This window comes from Psammomys obesus, unplaced genomic scaffold (assembly GCF_907164565.1).
Source record: "Psammomys obesus unplaced genomic scaffold, mPsaObe1.curated_primary_1811, whole genome shotgun sequence".
In the NCBI taxonomy this organism is placed as follows: domain Eukaryota; kingdom Metazoa; phylum Chordata; class Mammalia; order Rodentia; family Muridae; genus Psammomys; species Psammomys obesus.
The window spans coordinates 1778061-1793764 of record NW_026592636.1 but is presented as its reverse complement, the minus strand read 5'-3'; the positions used below and the strand labels follow the sequence as shown (position 1 = coordinate 1793764).

At 50.8% G+C, this 15704-nt stretch overlaps 1 protein-coding gene across 4 annotated transcripts in view; it reads right to left on the bottom strand.

Annotated features, from left to right (window-relative positions):
* Positions 1–15704, bottom strand: part of Shank2 (SH3 and multiple ankyrin repeat domains 2) — a 435405-nt gene that overhangs the window by 165266 nt on the left and 254435 nt on the right. For all 4 annotated transcript variants that reach the window (XM_055614761.1, XM_055614759.1, XM_055614760.1 and 1 more), the window contains one exon: positions 3908–3983. In XM_055614761.1, coding sequence (XP_055470736.1) covers positions 3908–3983 — 76 coding nt within the window. The remainder of the gene's footprint in view (positions 1–3907; positions 3984–15704) is intronic.

The following is a 15704-nucleotide window of genomic DNA, read 5'->3' as shown; positions in this document are numbered from 1 at the left end:
AGATAGATAGATAGATAGATAGATAGATAGATAGATAGATAGATAGACAGACAGGCAGACAGGCAGACAGATAGACAGATAGATGCATGAATACTGAGTGCATGAATGATGTATACATGTAAGTATGTATCTATTTACAGATGAATATATGAGTGGATGGGGTGGTAGAAAAAAATGGGTGGGTGAATGGAGCCTGTTTAGTATACAGCAACCCCTGAGGTCCCTCTGCCCACCTGGTGCTCCATGATGATGAGGCAGGGACCTGATTAATGAGGAATGAGGGCTTACAGCTCTCAGCTCCTGTTGAGATAGCTGCAAAGTCCTGTACGGTGGTGGCCCCAGGACCTCTGCTGTCTGATTCTGTCTACTGTGTCTATTTCTAAATCCCTCTCATGTTTCCCTTGCATATGGAAGAGAATCCTAAGGCAAGAATCAGGTGGAGCAAGTGGGCACACATAGTAATGCCCAGGTTTGCTTTAACTGCTCCTCTCTTCAGCACTGAGCCTCTGCGCTAACTCGACACATGAAGGGATGGGAAGGGAGAGAAAGCTTCCAACTGACTTGGAAAATGTCTCCATTGAGCCTTACTTCCCATTACATTTTTCTTTAATTACATTAGTATCTGCTAAAGTAATGCAAGGTGGCCTCAGCTGTTGGTGCTTGCACAGGCACACAGAGTGTCTAATTGACCAGTGGGGTGGTATGGTGCCTGGGTCTCCCGCTTTGCTTTTGGCCCTTCCTAATGAGCTGATGAATGCTCTGCACTGCGGCTGCCCGCCCCTCAGGACGGTTGCTGTCTGCTCAGCCAGATGAGAGATGGCCAATCTCTAATGTCCCCACCAGGGCCACATGCGCATTGAGGTTTTATGGCATGGGAGACCATTCTGTCTTTCCACCCACAAACTCCTGGATAACTATGTGCCTTGCAGGTCCCTGCCAAGGTCAAAGCCTGGCTCCCTGCCTAATTGCTGCATCTGTATGAGCAAGCTCCATGGCTTTTTTGTCAGTCACAGGAGCAGTATTTTCCCTCCCAATGATGCTTTCAGCAGCAAGAAGTCCATCTTCACCAAGACTCCTCCTCACAGGCTCCTACCCCAGGCCACTGTGAATAGAAACATCTTGACCTCAGGTGGTCCCAGGCACATGGCCTCACACAGAAGTGCTCTGGAGGCTGAGGACTCTACCCCAGCACTTGGCCTCGTTCTCAGTTTCCATGGTTTTCTATCACACTGACAGTGACCTTGTTTACAAGGTTGAGGATGTGACTGGGGCATGGTGGCTGATGCTGATGAGATGACAGATGGATGGTAGAGATGCGACTCTTGTTTCTTTTGTTGAAATGGGAGGCCCAAGCTTGTCTGACCCTTCACCGTGGAAGAGTTGGGCTGACTCCTAACTGTTAACCTAGAGTCTTCTACCCTTTGCTCAGAGGCTGCCAGTTGGTCCCAGTTTGGCCCTGCTCCCATGGCTGGATTGCTATGTGAATCCCATGTGGCTTTGATGGAGCTCAGCTGACTTGAGCTCCATCCTAAGGTTTGTTTTGTCATGTGCCTCTGCTGTGGGACCCTGTCCCTAGCCCTACTTTGTCCTCTCTGCTTTCCAAGTTAGGTATCTGAATTGCTCTGTGGGGAGGTGGCCATGACTAGAGTATACCCACACAGCCACCCCCCATGGACACGCACACAGCAAGGCCACCTGTCCATGGCTCTGTGCCCCGGACTTGCTTCATCAAAGGCACAGTCTGAGAGTGGCCACTGCTTGGAGCCTTCCACCTTAGGTTTTTGTTCCTGCACACACAGCCCACTGTTCCCTGCCTCGATAGGCCTTCAAGTAGCCACGGTAACAGCTTTCCCAGACCTCCCTGGGACTTACGGCCCGCTGGCTCTGCCTGGGCCTTCTTTGTTAGATGGACATATGGGCTGAGGCTATTGACTGTGGCCACCTATTAAGGGTCCATCCTGAACAGACTTTCCAGAAGCCACTGGCCCTGAGTTCCCTTTCCAGGCTGTGCACAGGGCCAGGTCACAGGTCATACTGGAGACACCAAGGTCAGAAAGGCAGGCAGTGGAAGCTGGGGTGTAGACCAATGTTAGCACAAGCACTTGCCTAGCATATACTGGGCTCCATTTACTATTCCCAGTTCCCCTAGAAAACAACAAAAAGGGCAGTAGACAATGGAGAGAGACCTGGAGGTGCCTCCACTGTCCCCCGGAGGGGACATGGGATTCTTGATAGAGCTCTTTCCCCCTCTTTTCTGTTGAGACAGTCTCACTAGGTAGCTCAGGCTGGCCTTGAACTCATCACCTTCCTGTCTCAGCCTCCAGAATGTTGGGATTACAGGCAAGTGCCACCATGTCCAGCCCAGTCCAGCCCATCTTGTTTTTGAGAATGGTAAAGGACAGGCCAGCATTAACACCAAATCAAACAGCAGCTGTGCTCCTCAGCACATGACCTAAGAACTGACAGATGTTCGTTCAGACAGAATGATCCAGGGCGGCGGCACGGCAGCATTCATCATGGTGGATGTCACCCAAGCATCCACCAATGGGTAAAATCCCGACATCTGTAGGAACAGTTGGTTTACATGAAATTCCAGTGGGTTGAGTCACAGACAGAAAACTCTGGGATGCCGGTAGCTGTGTAGAGGGATCCACGCGAAGGGGTGCTGGTGGGGCTTCCTTCACAGTGGCGAGGTTTCAGAACCAGTCAGAGGGGGTGGCTGCACCACCTTATCAAGTGCCAACCACTCTGAATTCTGTACCCCAAAATGGCAAAGCACACACTGGGGACTCTCGTCTCAACAACAGTAACCAGGCAAGAGAAAGGGCTTGTGGGAACAGGCAAGAGCTGTCCACCAGATCCCCATGCAGTAGGGAGGAGCCCAGAGCAGGGTGCTGGACCCTCCTAAGATGGCCCTCTTCAGATGGGATCTGGATGAGAACTTCCCAGCCTTCTGGCTCCAAGTCCAGCTGCCCAGCAGGGCTGGGCGGAGGACAGTCATGTACCTTACAGCTTTTCCTTTCCCAAGTTACACACACATCTTTGATTCCTATATCCAGGAAGAACCTACTTCAGGCCAAGCATTCCCTGTAGACCTTTGTGCCAGGGTGGCATAAGAGCTTTGGCTTGCAACAGAGAAAGGGACAGACATTTCACACCCAGGACACTCAGCACCATTGCAGCTGACCGAGGCAAAGGGAACAGTGGCCTCCACGGAGAAGCAGCGTATCAGGCTTGGCCTGCCGATGGAGTCACTGATACAGTTTTGGCCCCACCCAGAGGTAGGGGGCCAGGACACAGAGACCCAGAAGTCCATGCAACAGCAGTTGCTCGAGCAAGGCTTCTATGGGAAGAGTCCATCTTGTACCCTGTGGCAGCCATACCATGAGAAACACACAGCTTTGCAGACTCCCAACCCCTGTGAGCCTGCCTGGAGTCCTACCCATCAAGGACAGCAAGATGTCCTGAACAAAATTCCATCTGGGAGGAGGCTCCACAAGGATGCGGACACACGCAGGTGGGGTGGAAGCCCAGAGACAGTATTTAGACAGGCCTAAATACTTGTGGGAGGACGCCCATCATTCTGCTCCAGGCCCCCCAACTCTGGGCCGCTTTCCCTATCTCTATTGCTTTCTCTCAACAAAGATAGTCTTTTCTCCTCCTTAAAGTATGTTGCCCTCTCACAGGGGCTTCCTCCACAGGCAATTGCACGCAGACCCTGGCTATAACAGTCCTCTTGAAGATGATGGCTGCCACAACCCCAGCAGAGGTGCTGCATAAACAACAAGGAGAATCCTAGGGCTGCACAGAAGGCGACGACTCCCCTCCTGCTCCCTGCCCCCCACATGCTCAGGCATGCAGGAGCACCTGAGGCTGGAGGTCCCCAGAAGGCAGAAGCATGCCTTACCTCGCAGCATCAAAGCTGTCATAGGAGCCCACCGTGTAATGCCGGAAGAGCTTCTTGCTGCGGTCCGCACGGGTTTCTGCAGAGGGAAGAGAGACGTCATTCAGCAAAGCCATATCCCACATCCTGCATGGGCAAAAGGCTGGGTCTCCCTGACTCGCCCCAGGCATAGTGACACCCACTAGGGACATACCTGGGAGATGTGGCTAATTTGGGGGCTCAAGTCTGCAAAATGTGGGGGTGCTGTGAACCTTGAGCTGACCACAGAGCCAAAGAGCTCACCCTAAAACATGAGTGGAATCCTGTGCCCATTCACAGAGGGGCAAGGGGTAAGCCTCCAGCCAGGATAGCGACAGCCACCTCATGTGGAACCTGCTAGACCTGCATGCCCAAAGGATGCTACCCAGGCTGGCAGGCCTCTGGACATCTTGAGAACCTCCAGTGATGGCTTTATCCCAGAAAGACATGATCAGGATGAACAAATATCCTGAGGACAGTTGCCTTCCATACAAAAAAAAAAAAAAAAAAAAAAAAAAAAAACAAAGAAAGAAAGAAAAAGGCAAAACTAAGCACACATGATTAACGCTTCTAATTAAACCTCAATTTCCTGACTCAGCAGATTCACACATAAGATCGGTGGGAAATGATATGACTGTTGTAATTAGATTAGCAGATGGCACAGGGCTGAGGGGGGACCGCGAAGACGCAGATGCTAGAAACACCACACAGCGCACAGTGAATGTCAAGGTATTTCCCCTCACAGACAAGATTCCCTGCCCCGCCTCCTTCTAAGGTTGCATGGAACTTTGGGAGAAAATGAGCAAATGGCTGAGGTGAGTGAGGTGAGCCTCTATTCTGTTTCTCCCCTCTCTTACTGACCCCTCCCAATGCAGGTTACTGAGAGAGGCCCCGGGCCTTTATTACACTTAGAGGCAGAGACAGAGCACCTCCCTTCTTACAGAGTGAGTGTCCCCTCCTGTGGGGGGAGAGGAGGCATGCCTGAGGCAGGAGCTAGAACTGCAGATCCCAGTTTCCCTGGTACATGATTAGTTCTCCTAAAGGGATGGATGTGCTCCCAAGCTGGGCTCCCTCCACTGTCCTCTTCTCCTTTCCCTATTTTCCAGCTCAAGCCTCAGGCCCCAGGGGGTAGAGCATCCACAGTAGAATGAAGAGGTCCAAGGCTCACCTGGTACCTGAGTGCCTGCCACAGAAGCATTAGAATCAAGATAGTTCCCAGCACCCGTGTAGAAAGCCAGGCACAAGGATGTGCAAATCCCAGCACAGAGGACCCAGAGGTGGGCCAGCCCTGGAGCTTTCGCCAGCTAGCCAGCCTGGCCTAACTGGGGAGCTCCAGGTTCAGCAAGAGGGCTTGTCTCAAAAAATAAGGTGGAGAGCCAATAGAAAGACACTAGATATTGAGTTCTGGCTTCCACACAAGCACACACACCCAAGGCCTGGGCCTGTGTGTCAGGGTGGATGGAAGTGTCATGTGTATTACATGAGGAGGGTAAAAAAAAAAAAAAAAAAATCAAACCTCTGTCATACTGGGCTCCACTTTGGGACTTCTTTGTTCCAGCGTCTCCTGCTGTCTTCCTTCACTGACAATCAGGGCAACTGTGGTCCTAGGACTCGGTTCCTACTGTGTCTCTGTTCCTCTGTGTCACCTTCCATTTGAATCCCTTTCTCGAACACCCAAAGCTCCCGCTTACAATGCCTCGCTCAGCCATGACATCGTCACCACCCTCCTTGACACTCACCAGATGCTTCTGTGTACCAGGCCTCACTGTGAGCACCGCTGGGGTACATAGTCAAATACCACCATGGAAACCTAGTGAGAGGGACACACGTGTGGCCCCTCTGCCACCATCAAAAGCCTGGCCAGACTGTAGGTCCCACTATCTTCTTTAAGTTAAAGTTGGAGGCATCTTGGTAGTTTAAATGTCAGGCTGTGTGTTTTACATCTTTAATCTACCACTGCTCGGTCTGGTATTGAAGCCGCACAGCATGAAGGCCAGCAACAGAAATGTGTCAACAATTGCCAGAATGTCCCCTCACAATGCAAGTAGAGAGCAATGGCATTTGCAAACAAAACAAGCAATTTCTCTTCTAGAAAATGTACTCTTTCAAAGAGTAAACTGGTGGCCCAAAGTGAAGCTGTCAGGAATATAAACTTGTCACTCAAACTTAACATTAGCCATCGATGTGGCACAGCCTAGATTCACCCGCCAGAGTCTCAACTGAGTAATTATCCTTATCAGGTTGGTCTAGGGGCATATCTATCAGGGATTGTCTTGATTGTTTTAATTGATGTTGGAGGGCCCAGCCCATGGTAGACAACACCATTTCCTGGGCAGGTGGTCCTAGTCTGTGTGAGAAAGGCAGCTGAGTGAGCAAGCAGGCAGGCTCCTCCAGGATGTCTGCTGCGCTGCCTTGGCTGATAGGGAGTTCTTTGGTCGGTGGCAAGGAATGCTGCATGGAACAGTGAGCAGGCCTGGTTCCAGGGCTCTGCCTTGAGTTCCTGCCTTGATTTCCCTCAGTGATGGATCATGACCTAGAAGTTTAAAATAAAATAATTCCTCTCCCTTAGAAGTTGATTTGGGTAATAGTTTTACTACAGCAACAGAAGACAGCTAGAACATACTGCATGTACAGAGAAAGGACACTGAGCGGCAAAACGCTGGACTGCAGACGTAAGATACCGAAAGGGCTGTCGCCCTCTGTTTACTCCTGTCTGTCCCATACTGTCGCCATCTGAATTGGTGACAACAGCCTTGTCCCTCTCATGCATAACCCGTGGGCATCTGTTCACAGAGAGGGTGGGGATGACTGAGTACGTTTGATGGAAGGCACCACCAAGACCAAACTATATGCACACTCCATGTCACCCAGGCTCAAATTAGCAGGTTGCCAGTGCCTTCCTTCTCTCTGTCCGTAGGCTGGGTCAGGGACCTACATTCTGTGCAGCCTTCAGGGCTGCAGGATGGGGCATTGCCTGGTTTCTCTGAATCATCCTCCTGACTTATGTGAGGTCATGAGGATGGGGCCCTATTGGGACAGTAAGTGGCTTACTAAGAATAAAAAGAGAGACCTGAACTGGCAGCCTGCCCAGTCTTACCCAGTGATGCCTGAGCACCTGTGGGTAAGGCAGAGTCCCCAGCAGGAAGGTTGTCCACCAGACACAGCCCTTGATCTTAGACCTCTCCTCCACCAGCATTACTAAGTCTGCTCTGTCAGTTCTGGCCACGGCTCCCCAGCTCATCGGGGCTTGCTGAACTAGCCAAAGGCCCCATCACAGAAGGAGCAAATAACGATAGTCCACAGGGCACTGGAGTGTGAACTCACAAGCGTGGAGCACTAGCTGGGCTGGGAACCGATCCAGGTAAGCTGTGCATGCCTGCTTCACACTTCCCATCTAGAGCAGAGGTGCCCAGGTGTGGCCCTGCTGCTCTCCCGACCTTGTTCGGGGTTCACGAGTGACGTAAGAGAAGGGATTAGAAAGAGACCGGAGGAGCAGGTGGCCAGGACCTCAGGGGTGGGTGAAGGAGTCAGGTATGCTGGCCTTCTGTGGCAGGATGTAGTACCTAGGGGTCAGGTCACCATGGAGGGACACGTGAAGGTCTGACTTGCCCCAAGACATCCATGCTCAGGCCACACGCAGCAGGGGTAGGAAGGGCAGTGAGACATGAGGCACAGCCACCACAGGGCCAGACGCTGCCCATTACTAGTTTTGCTCTGAGTTGCTGTGGTCGCCTCCACCCTGGGTAGCTGTTCTGGGCTGGTTGTCTAGGAAACCAGTGGGTGCTGAGAGTGGGCAGGGCCTCAGCTGGGCTGGAGGGCACAGGGCCAAGAGCAGAGAGGGGAATGCATAGTAGAATGTATGTGTGTGTACATGTGCCTGTGTACATGTTCATGGGAGCCTGTGTACATGCTCATGCATTCCTGCATACATGTTCGTATGTGCTCGAGTACCTCATATGAATGTGTATGTACATGTGTACACGAGAGAGCTTGTGATGACTGAATTATGTGGGTGTGTGCATGTGTTCATATGAGCATGCGTATGAGTAAAGATGTACATATGTATACATGCAAACACATAAGGTTGTGTGGCTAAGCATGTGTGAATAGGTTCCATGGGCATGAATACACAAATACATGTGTGAAAGTGCATGTATTCATGGGTGCGTCTTTATACATGCAATTGTATACATGTGCGCATAAATGTGTGCATGTGTATGTAGGTAAGAAAAGACTGTGTAAACAGGTATGTGTGGGTGTGTATTTGAACATGTGAACACAGGTTAATGTGTACATATTGTGTGTGAACATACATGTGGATAAGCACTGTCCCCATCATCATCACCACCACCACCACCATCACCATTACCACCACCATCAATATCACTATCACCATCAATACCATCACCACTACCATCACCATCACCATTACCACCATCATCACCACCGCCATCACCATCATCACCATCACCACCACCACTACCACCACCACCACCATCACCACCACCACCACCATCATCACCATCACCACCACCATCATCACCATCACCACCACCACCATCATCACCATCACCATCACCACCACCATCCCCTAGTCATCCCCATCCCTGTAGCAGATTTGCTTAGCCGCTCTCTGCTGACAGGGTGCTTTGCGAGCGATCTGCATCATCACTGTGGTGGTCCTCACACAGCACCCACCAGGCCGCCCATTTCCTGCCTCTACCTTGCAGAAGCAGCAGAGGTGGTGAGAGAGACAAGGTTCTGAAGCTAGACTGGTGGAATTCAGAGGTCAGCTGTCACCAACTGGCTGCACATCTTGTCTTCTCACTTGTGACGTGGGGACCACACCGGGCCTACTCACATGGAGTAGTCGGAGTGGTCGGAGGTGAGGCGGGCTGAGCAGGCAGCACATGCCAAGTGTGTTTTGGCTATAGCTATCACATGTCACACCTTAGGTTCAGACCTCTGCCTTCCGCCGGCCTTCTAAAGTCACACAGCCCATGAGAAGCAGTGTGGGCCTCCAAGCCAGCCATCTTAAACCCCAGATGGCCACACTGTGGACATGCCGTCGCCCGGCTTCACTTTTGGCCTGGGAGAGATGGGTGGGCTTGATGGCTCTGGGGACCCATCCCACACTGACAGTGTTTTCACTTCATAAGCTCTATATTATACACTGTGCGTCAAGCACTTCTTGAAGTGGTGCAGAGGTAAGATGCAAAGGTACAGACACAGGGTACAAGTAAGAAACCCTAGAACAGTCAGGTTGCAGGGGAGGATGTAGAAGGAGGCCCGAGGCCCATACTGGACAATGGTCAGGACAGATGTACTTATACTGGGTCTTCTAGGAAGCACTAGCTTGTTTGAACCTGACATATCACAATCCACATGGCAGCAGGTGGCCCTGCTGTTGCTTCTTGGCAGACCTGGTAGATCCACTCAGAGGGCCAACCACAGGTTTCCCTCATCCTCCGGGGGTCCATCATTTCCCAATCCCCAGCCACATGGGCAGCTGAGACCAGCACAGTCTCCAGTTCTGGGCACCAGTAGTTGGCATGGGACCCTGACTGGACCCCCACCCCACCCGCACCCCTCGAGCTTATCTGGTGTGAGGTCCTTGCCCTGCTGCTGTGATTTCTACTTCTGAGGCCTCCAAGGGTGGTCTGCTCTATGAGATGATACACAGGCAGGGCAGCACAGGATCCAGGGAGGGAACAGAGAGCCAGAACATGGCTGGAGCCCCAGAAACTTCTTACTTGTAACACACAGACCCCACTTAGTGTCATTTCCATGCTGATACAGTTTCACCTCCTATTGTTGATAGCACAAGGGCCTGGACAATACATTTATGGATCAGCCGTGTACACTGGTTCATTGATGGCTGGAGGCAGTGATCATGAGGAAGCAGTCAGACACGGGATGGTTCCACCATAGATCCTATGCCCACATCTCATCCCTGAAGAGTTAGCCATTTCTCTTTGCCACATGGGGTTCCTAGCAAGGTGGTGGCTAGGGCATACCCCTAACCTGTGAGAATGTCAGATGTGGTCCAGGTTGGTGATCTAAGCATCACGCTGGTCTCTGACCCCATCAGTACTACCCAGTGACCCTTAGCTTGTGTGTGTGAGACATTGTGCAGATTAGATGCTGGAGAAGCTTCCTCCGTGTGAGATCAGGGGTAGTTTTTCATGTTCCTCACCTCAGTGTGTGCTCCCATTTATTTCTTTCCTTGGCTCTCTGAGCCAACAGATCTCTTTCTAATATTATAAAAAATACTTATGTATGTATTTGTATGTCACGTGTGTTGTAGAGCCAGTGGAGGCCACTGGATTCCCTGTGACTAGAGCTGCAGGCACTGTTGTAGGCCACTGGACATGGATGCTGGGAATTAAACTTGGGTCCTCCGAAAGGGCAACAAGTGCTCTTAACCACTGAGCCATTTCTCCGGCTCTTGGTGGGCATTAGTTCTAGCCAATGTCAAAGCCACTGCAGCAATCCATTATATGTGCAACATCCCAAGAGCATTGAGGGACAGTTGCCCATGAGCATGAAGCCCACATTGGGAGCACCACTGCTTTCAAACCAGGGACCCTGAGGGACCAGTGTGCATATGGCACAGACATGTGGCAAGAATGTGAACTGTCCTTGCTGTTCCTTGCTTGACACTGGGGAATGCTTGTCGCACAGTGTCACCGGAGAAAGGCTGGCTGTCACAGACACATGTGGCTTTTTCAATTGTACATGGCAGGCTACTCCTCTGTTCTCTCCACTCTAGGCTCTAGCCCTGTGCAGCTACATCTCTGCCAGTAGCACCAAGAGTCCTGAGAGATGCGTATAGCAGAGGTCTGATAACAAACAAACACTGAGTGGGGACCTCATCTGGATGAGGCCCAGACTCACCAAGAGGAAGAAAGAAGACAGCTTAATAGAGAAAATCAGGGACAGAACACAACATAGGGGGCTCAGGGGCTGGGGTGAGGATCTGACCTGAGTTCATATCCCCAGTGCTCATGTAAAGGCCGTCACGGCCACACATGCCTGTAGCCTCAGCAATGAATGAGGAAGAGACAGGCAGATTCTTGGAATTCACACACAAATGTATACACCTGGACATTCTACACACACACAATATAGAATCCATGCCTTTGACTAAAAAGAAGACCCCTTTGTGGATGATAAAGGGGCAGACAAGCTGGCCAGTCAAGAGAGAACAGTTTACTTCCTTAACTGTATAGAAAGTTTCTCTAAGACCTAGTTTACAGCCAGGCCTACGTTCTCACCCAGCATCAGAGTTCTTCATACAGTGGCTGCCCACAATATCTGTAGCATCTCAGGTTCAGCACTCATTATCAACCTGCTCCAAGTGTCCACCATCTCTGACTTGGACTGGTGAAGTGGCTTCCTGTCTCCCTGCTTCCTGATGATTTGTGCCACCAGTCCAACCATGGTCCCTAGTGACTTTGAAGGAATGGGAGTCCAGCGATGCTACTGGCCCTGCTCATTCCTGCACCCTCATCCCTGACCAGTGTCTTCTCTCTTTGCTCCTAGAATATGAACTGATTTGCATCTCAGGGCCTTTGCATTTTCTAGAATCTTCTTTCTCCACTTCTGATTTCACTGTGCCAACAGATCCCTGGCTCCTATGACAACCTGGCCACGTGGGTACCCAGTATCTCTGGTAAATGAGCGAACATTGGAAAACTGGTACCTCCATCTGCTTGGTCTGGCTGTGATGGGTTCTACAGAGAATGCTAAGTTAGTGCCTCCCAGAGGCTGCTAGCATAGTGCAAAGAGCTGATCTGCACTGGGGAACCCCCATCCAGCCCCAGACAGGGCAGTGACCAAGAGGGATCTTCTCACAGGGACTCTGGGCACTCCTGCCTCACCTGGAGAACAAGATGCTTGCCTTAATGGATGTTCTGAATCGGTGCTCCTTCATGGCACACATCCCAGGTTAATTGGGGATCTCCTTTTCCCAGGAGGTGGCTCTGAGCCCTCAGCACAAGATACCATTTAAGCTGATATGCCCTAAAAATGCCACTCTGAAAAATCTACATAGAAAAGGGGGAAAATCTCTGGAAATTTCATTTCATACACCCCTTGGGACATGTGGAAGGCAGCGACAGATTTCATGACAGCCTCCGATTGTCAGCAGTTAAAATAGCCCCTTATGCAAAGCAGCCAGGAGGAGGTGCCTGCAGCTTGGCAAGGAAGCTCTGGTGGGGCATCCTGGGAGACTCTGTGGCCTCCCATCCCAGAGTGCCTTTCAGGAAGAGGGATTGAGAAAAGCAACTTTCTGCAAGACTAGTATGAATACACTAAAAGGCTGGATGAATGTAAAGCCCTTCACGCCACAGACATATTTTCTGGAATGTCCCTCTCTCATGTCCACTCCCGGACAGGCAGAGGCTATGGAGCACTTAAAACATCCCTCCCCACTCCTTGTCCTCCCATCTCCTCCTCTTTCTGCTTCATTGCAATGATGGGGATGAATTCCAAGGTCTCACACATGTTAGACGAACCTTCCACCACTGAGCCACACTCCTGTCCCTGAGACAGACAAGACAAACCTGAGCCTCCATTCTTTCCTATCCTTCTGATCAAAGGTTCTCTGAGGAGCCTCAGTTCCCCATTTATAATGTGGTCTGCAGCAAAGTCCATAGTGTAGGGATACAGTGAGAGTAGGGTAGAGATACTTCTGCAAACATCCTTCCTTAACCCTGATCAGAAATGCTGGCCAGGCGCCTTGGCCTCTGCTGTTTGTCTAGAAGTCCATTTTGGTATGTCTGAGGAATTTATGTCCCATAGGATACCCTGCTTTGTTGCTGCCTGGGTTGAGAAGGCCCCAGATTATCCAAGCCGACTGGACACCATCTCAGGGACCTCAAACAAGACATCTCCTGCTTCTGGACATCATGCTAAGGTGAGGACCCATCACTGCACAGCAAGTGGAGGACAGAGGATAGACTAGGGCTGCACAGTGACAGTGCCTGAGACTCTTGATAGTTATGACATGACCATGCTGTCCCAGTTCCTGGAAGGACCCACATGCCCCTGTGTCCTGCGCTGAGTGGCATGAAAGGCCCAAGCTGAGCTCCTCAGACTGCAGAATAGTTCATTACTTAGCCATCTCATACTACATTCCTAGTTCCTTCTAGCCAGTATCATTTTAGGTAGAAACGCTCTAGGCATTTCACCAGTCAGGCTCTGCTTGCTGGACCATGCACCCCATGGTGCTGATGAATGGATTGCTCTGGATATGGCATGGCTTTGAGTACCCTTGCCTCCTAGCTACACCAGGCCTCACACAGCTATGGCTTCCACACCCACAGATTCTATCAACCTAAAGCATGTCTGAAAATATTTGAAATATAGGGCCTAGGGAGGGCTCAGTGGTTAAGGGTACTTGCTGCATTTGCAGAAGACCCAAGTTGGGTTCCCAGTAATCATGTCAGGTAGCTCTAAAGTGCCTGCAACTCCAGCTCCAGGAGAATCCAATGTCTCTAGCCTCTACAGGTACCTATGCTAATTGGTACGTGCCTACACATAGACAAAATTAAAATTAATAACGTTAAAAAATTGTAAAGACCATACTTGGAGTTTACTGTATGTGCACTGAATGTGAACAGGTTTGTTTGTCTCGATGTTCACCCCCCCCCCAAAAAAAAACAAAACAACAGCAACAACAATTCACCTTAATAATGTTTGCAGAACATGCGCTGCACTGGGTGTTACGATTGGGATTGGGACCCGACTTAAACCATGTAGGAAAATTGTGAGACTTGCATGAAAAGACTGTGACATGCTACAGAAGGGACTGGAGTGTCAGGGGGCTCAGTGTCTGGGGAAAAGGGGGTCCTGGAGCTAATCCCCAGCTGACGCAAAGGAATGGTATTTCCTGTGACAATCAGGAGCCCTGCACCCACTTCTAGATGCCCCCAGGGGGCAGCACTCCCCTCAACCAGAATCCTTGTGCTGGCCATGTGGTTGACATTTTTAGGTTACAGTTGCTGAAGAGATGACCAGACAGAAAACACTGGGTACACAGGGGTCAAGTATCTCCTGTGTCTGTGATAATGACAGGGAGACCCTGGGGTTCTGCCCTGGGTGCTGGCTGGAAGACTGTCTTCAAAGGCAGATAATTCCCCTGCCCTAATGCAGAGAGCTGACCCTCCTAACTCTTGGAGGGTCAGGGGTGATGATGCTCTGAGCTGGTAAATTCCTTTCTAGCAGAGCTGAGTGGCACATTTCCCTTGTTTTGATTGACAAGAAGCATGGAAACTATAGAAGAGATGGAGAGCGATGCCAGGCATCCTGAAACACAATTTAATACAAAGGCTCAACTGGAAATGCATGCACTGTGCCTGGGGGAGCATGGAACACGGGGGTGTGTCTGCCTGAGCAGCCAGAGCCAAGAACACAGGAAAGATGCCCCACGCCCCTGTCCAGTTAGCTTGCCTGTTCTACCCGCTTCCCTTGGAGAGAAGTAGGCTTTAATGGCACTGCTGCTGAGTACTTCATGGGAAGAGGGTCTTCCTGAGGTCATGCTTGACCCAGTCAGGACTCAGCAGGAAGTCACAGAAAGACAAGACAACAGAGGGGATAATGGTCAGATGTAAACCGAAGGCTTGCTGAGCACATTCCCTGGGTGCCCTGTCTATTACCATCAGACCCAGATTGGATGGACACAGATGCTCCCTGGATTACAATCGCATGATGTGACCTTGGGAACACTAGGCCATTTTCCTCTCCCATCAAAGCACTAACCAAGGCTGGCCTTGCTTAACTCCCAAGATCAGATAAGAATAAGTGCATCCAGGGTGCTATGGCTGTGGATTCTACACAGTTCTAATCTATGCCTCGAGGCCATTAGCACTTCATCCTCTCAGGCTGATTGTTGGCTGATCTTGCCCCCAAAGGGGTTGGTGTGAATTCTGAGTATGGGTAACAGAAGTGTGGCTGAGCTGTGTAGGTCAGAGACACTAGATATCTGAATTAGTGGCTTGTCTCACCGATGACAAATGCCTGACAGAGCCAACTTGGAATAAGAGGCGTTTATGCTGTCTCACAACTTGAGGGCACAGTTCATCGTGGTGGGAAGGCCTGGTGGCACAAGTGTGAGGGCAGCTGGCCACACTGAATCCATAGTCGGGAAGCAGAGCGAGAGTTGAATGCTGGCTCAGCTAATTCTTTCCTTTTTAGCCAGGTCTGGATCCCAGCCCACAGGACGGCGACTCCTCCATTCAGGATGGTTCTTCCCCCTCAGCTGACCTAATCTAGAAGCTCCCTTACAGACATGCCCAGAGCCTCACCTCTGTGATGATTCCAGATCCTGTCGAGCTGCCAATACTATTCAAATGCCTCTGTATTTCATAAGGTTTCAATTGTTGGTGATCTATCATAGTAGAACCCCACCGTGGGCCAGCGGGCAGTGGGGCTGTTGCTATCCCACTCAACAGATGGAAACGTAGAGGCAGAAAGCCATCACAGAAGAAGGGCTGAGCCCTGGACCCTGCATTAGGTGACAGATGAAGGTGCTGTAAGGAACTCTAGGGAAATGTCCATGTGTACCCTGGGGACTTAGGGATGAGGCAAAAGCTGGTAGCTGTTAAGCATGGAGGTCTGGGAGGGAGAATAGAGAAGGGCTCTGACAGAGTTTAGGAATGCCACCAGGACAATGGCTTCCAAAGACTCCGAAGGAAGCTATCTGGGCTGTTCATAATCCAGGATAGATATCCCTGGGGGCCTGGAACACAAGAAATGCCTCCCTCCAGTATTGGAGAAG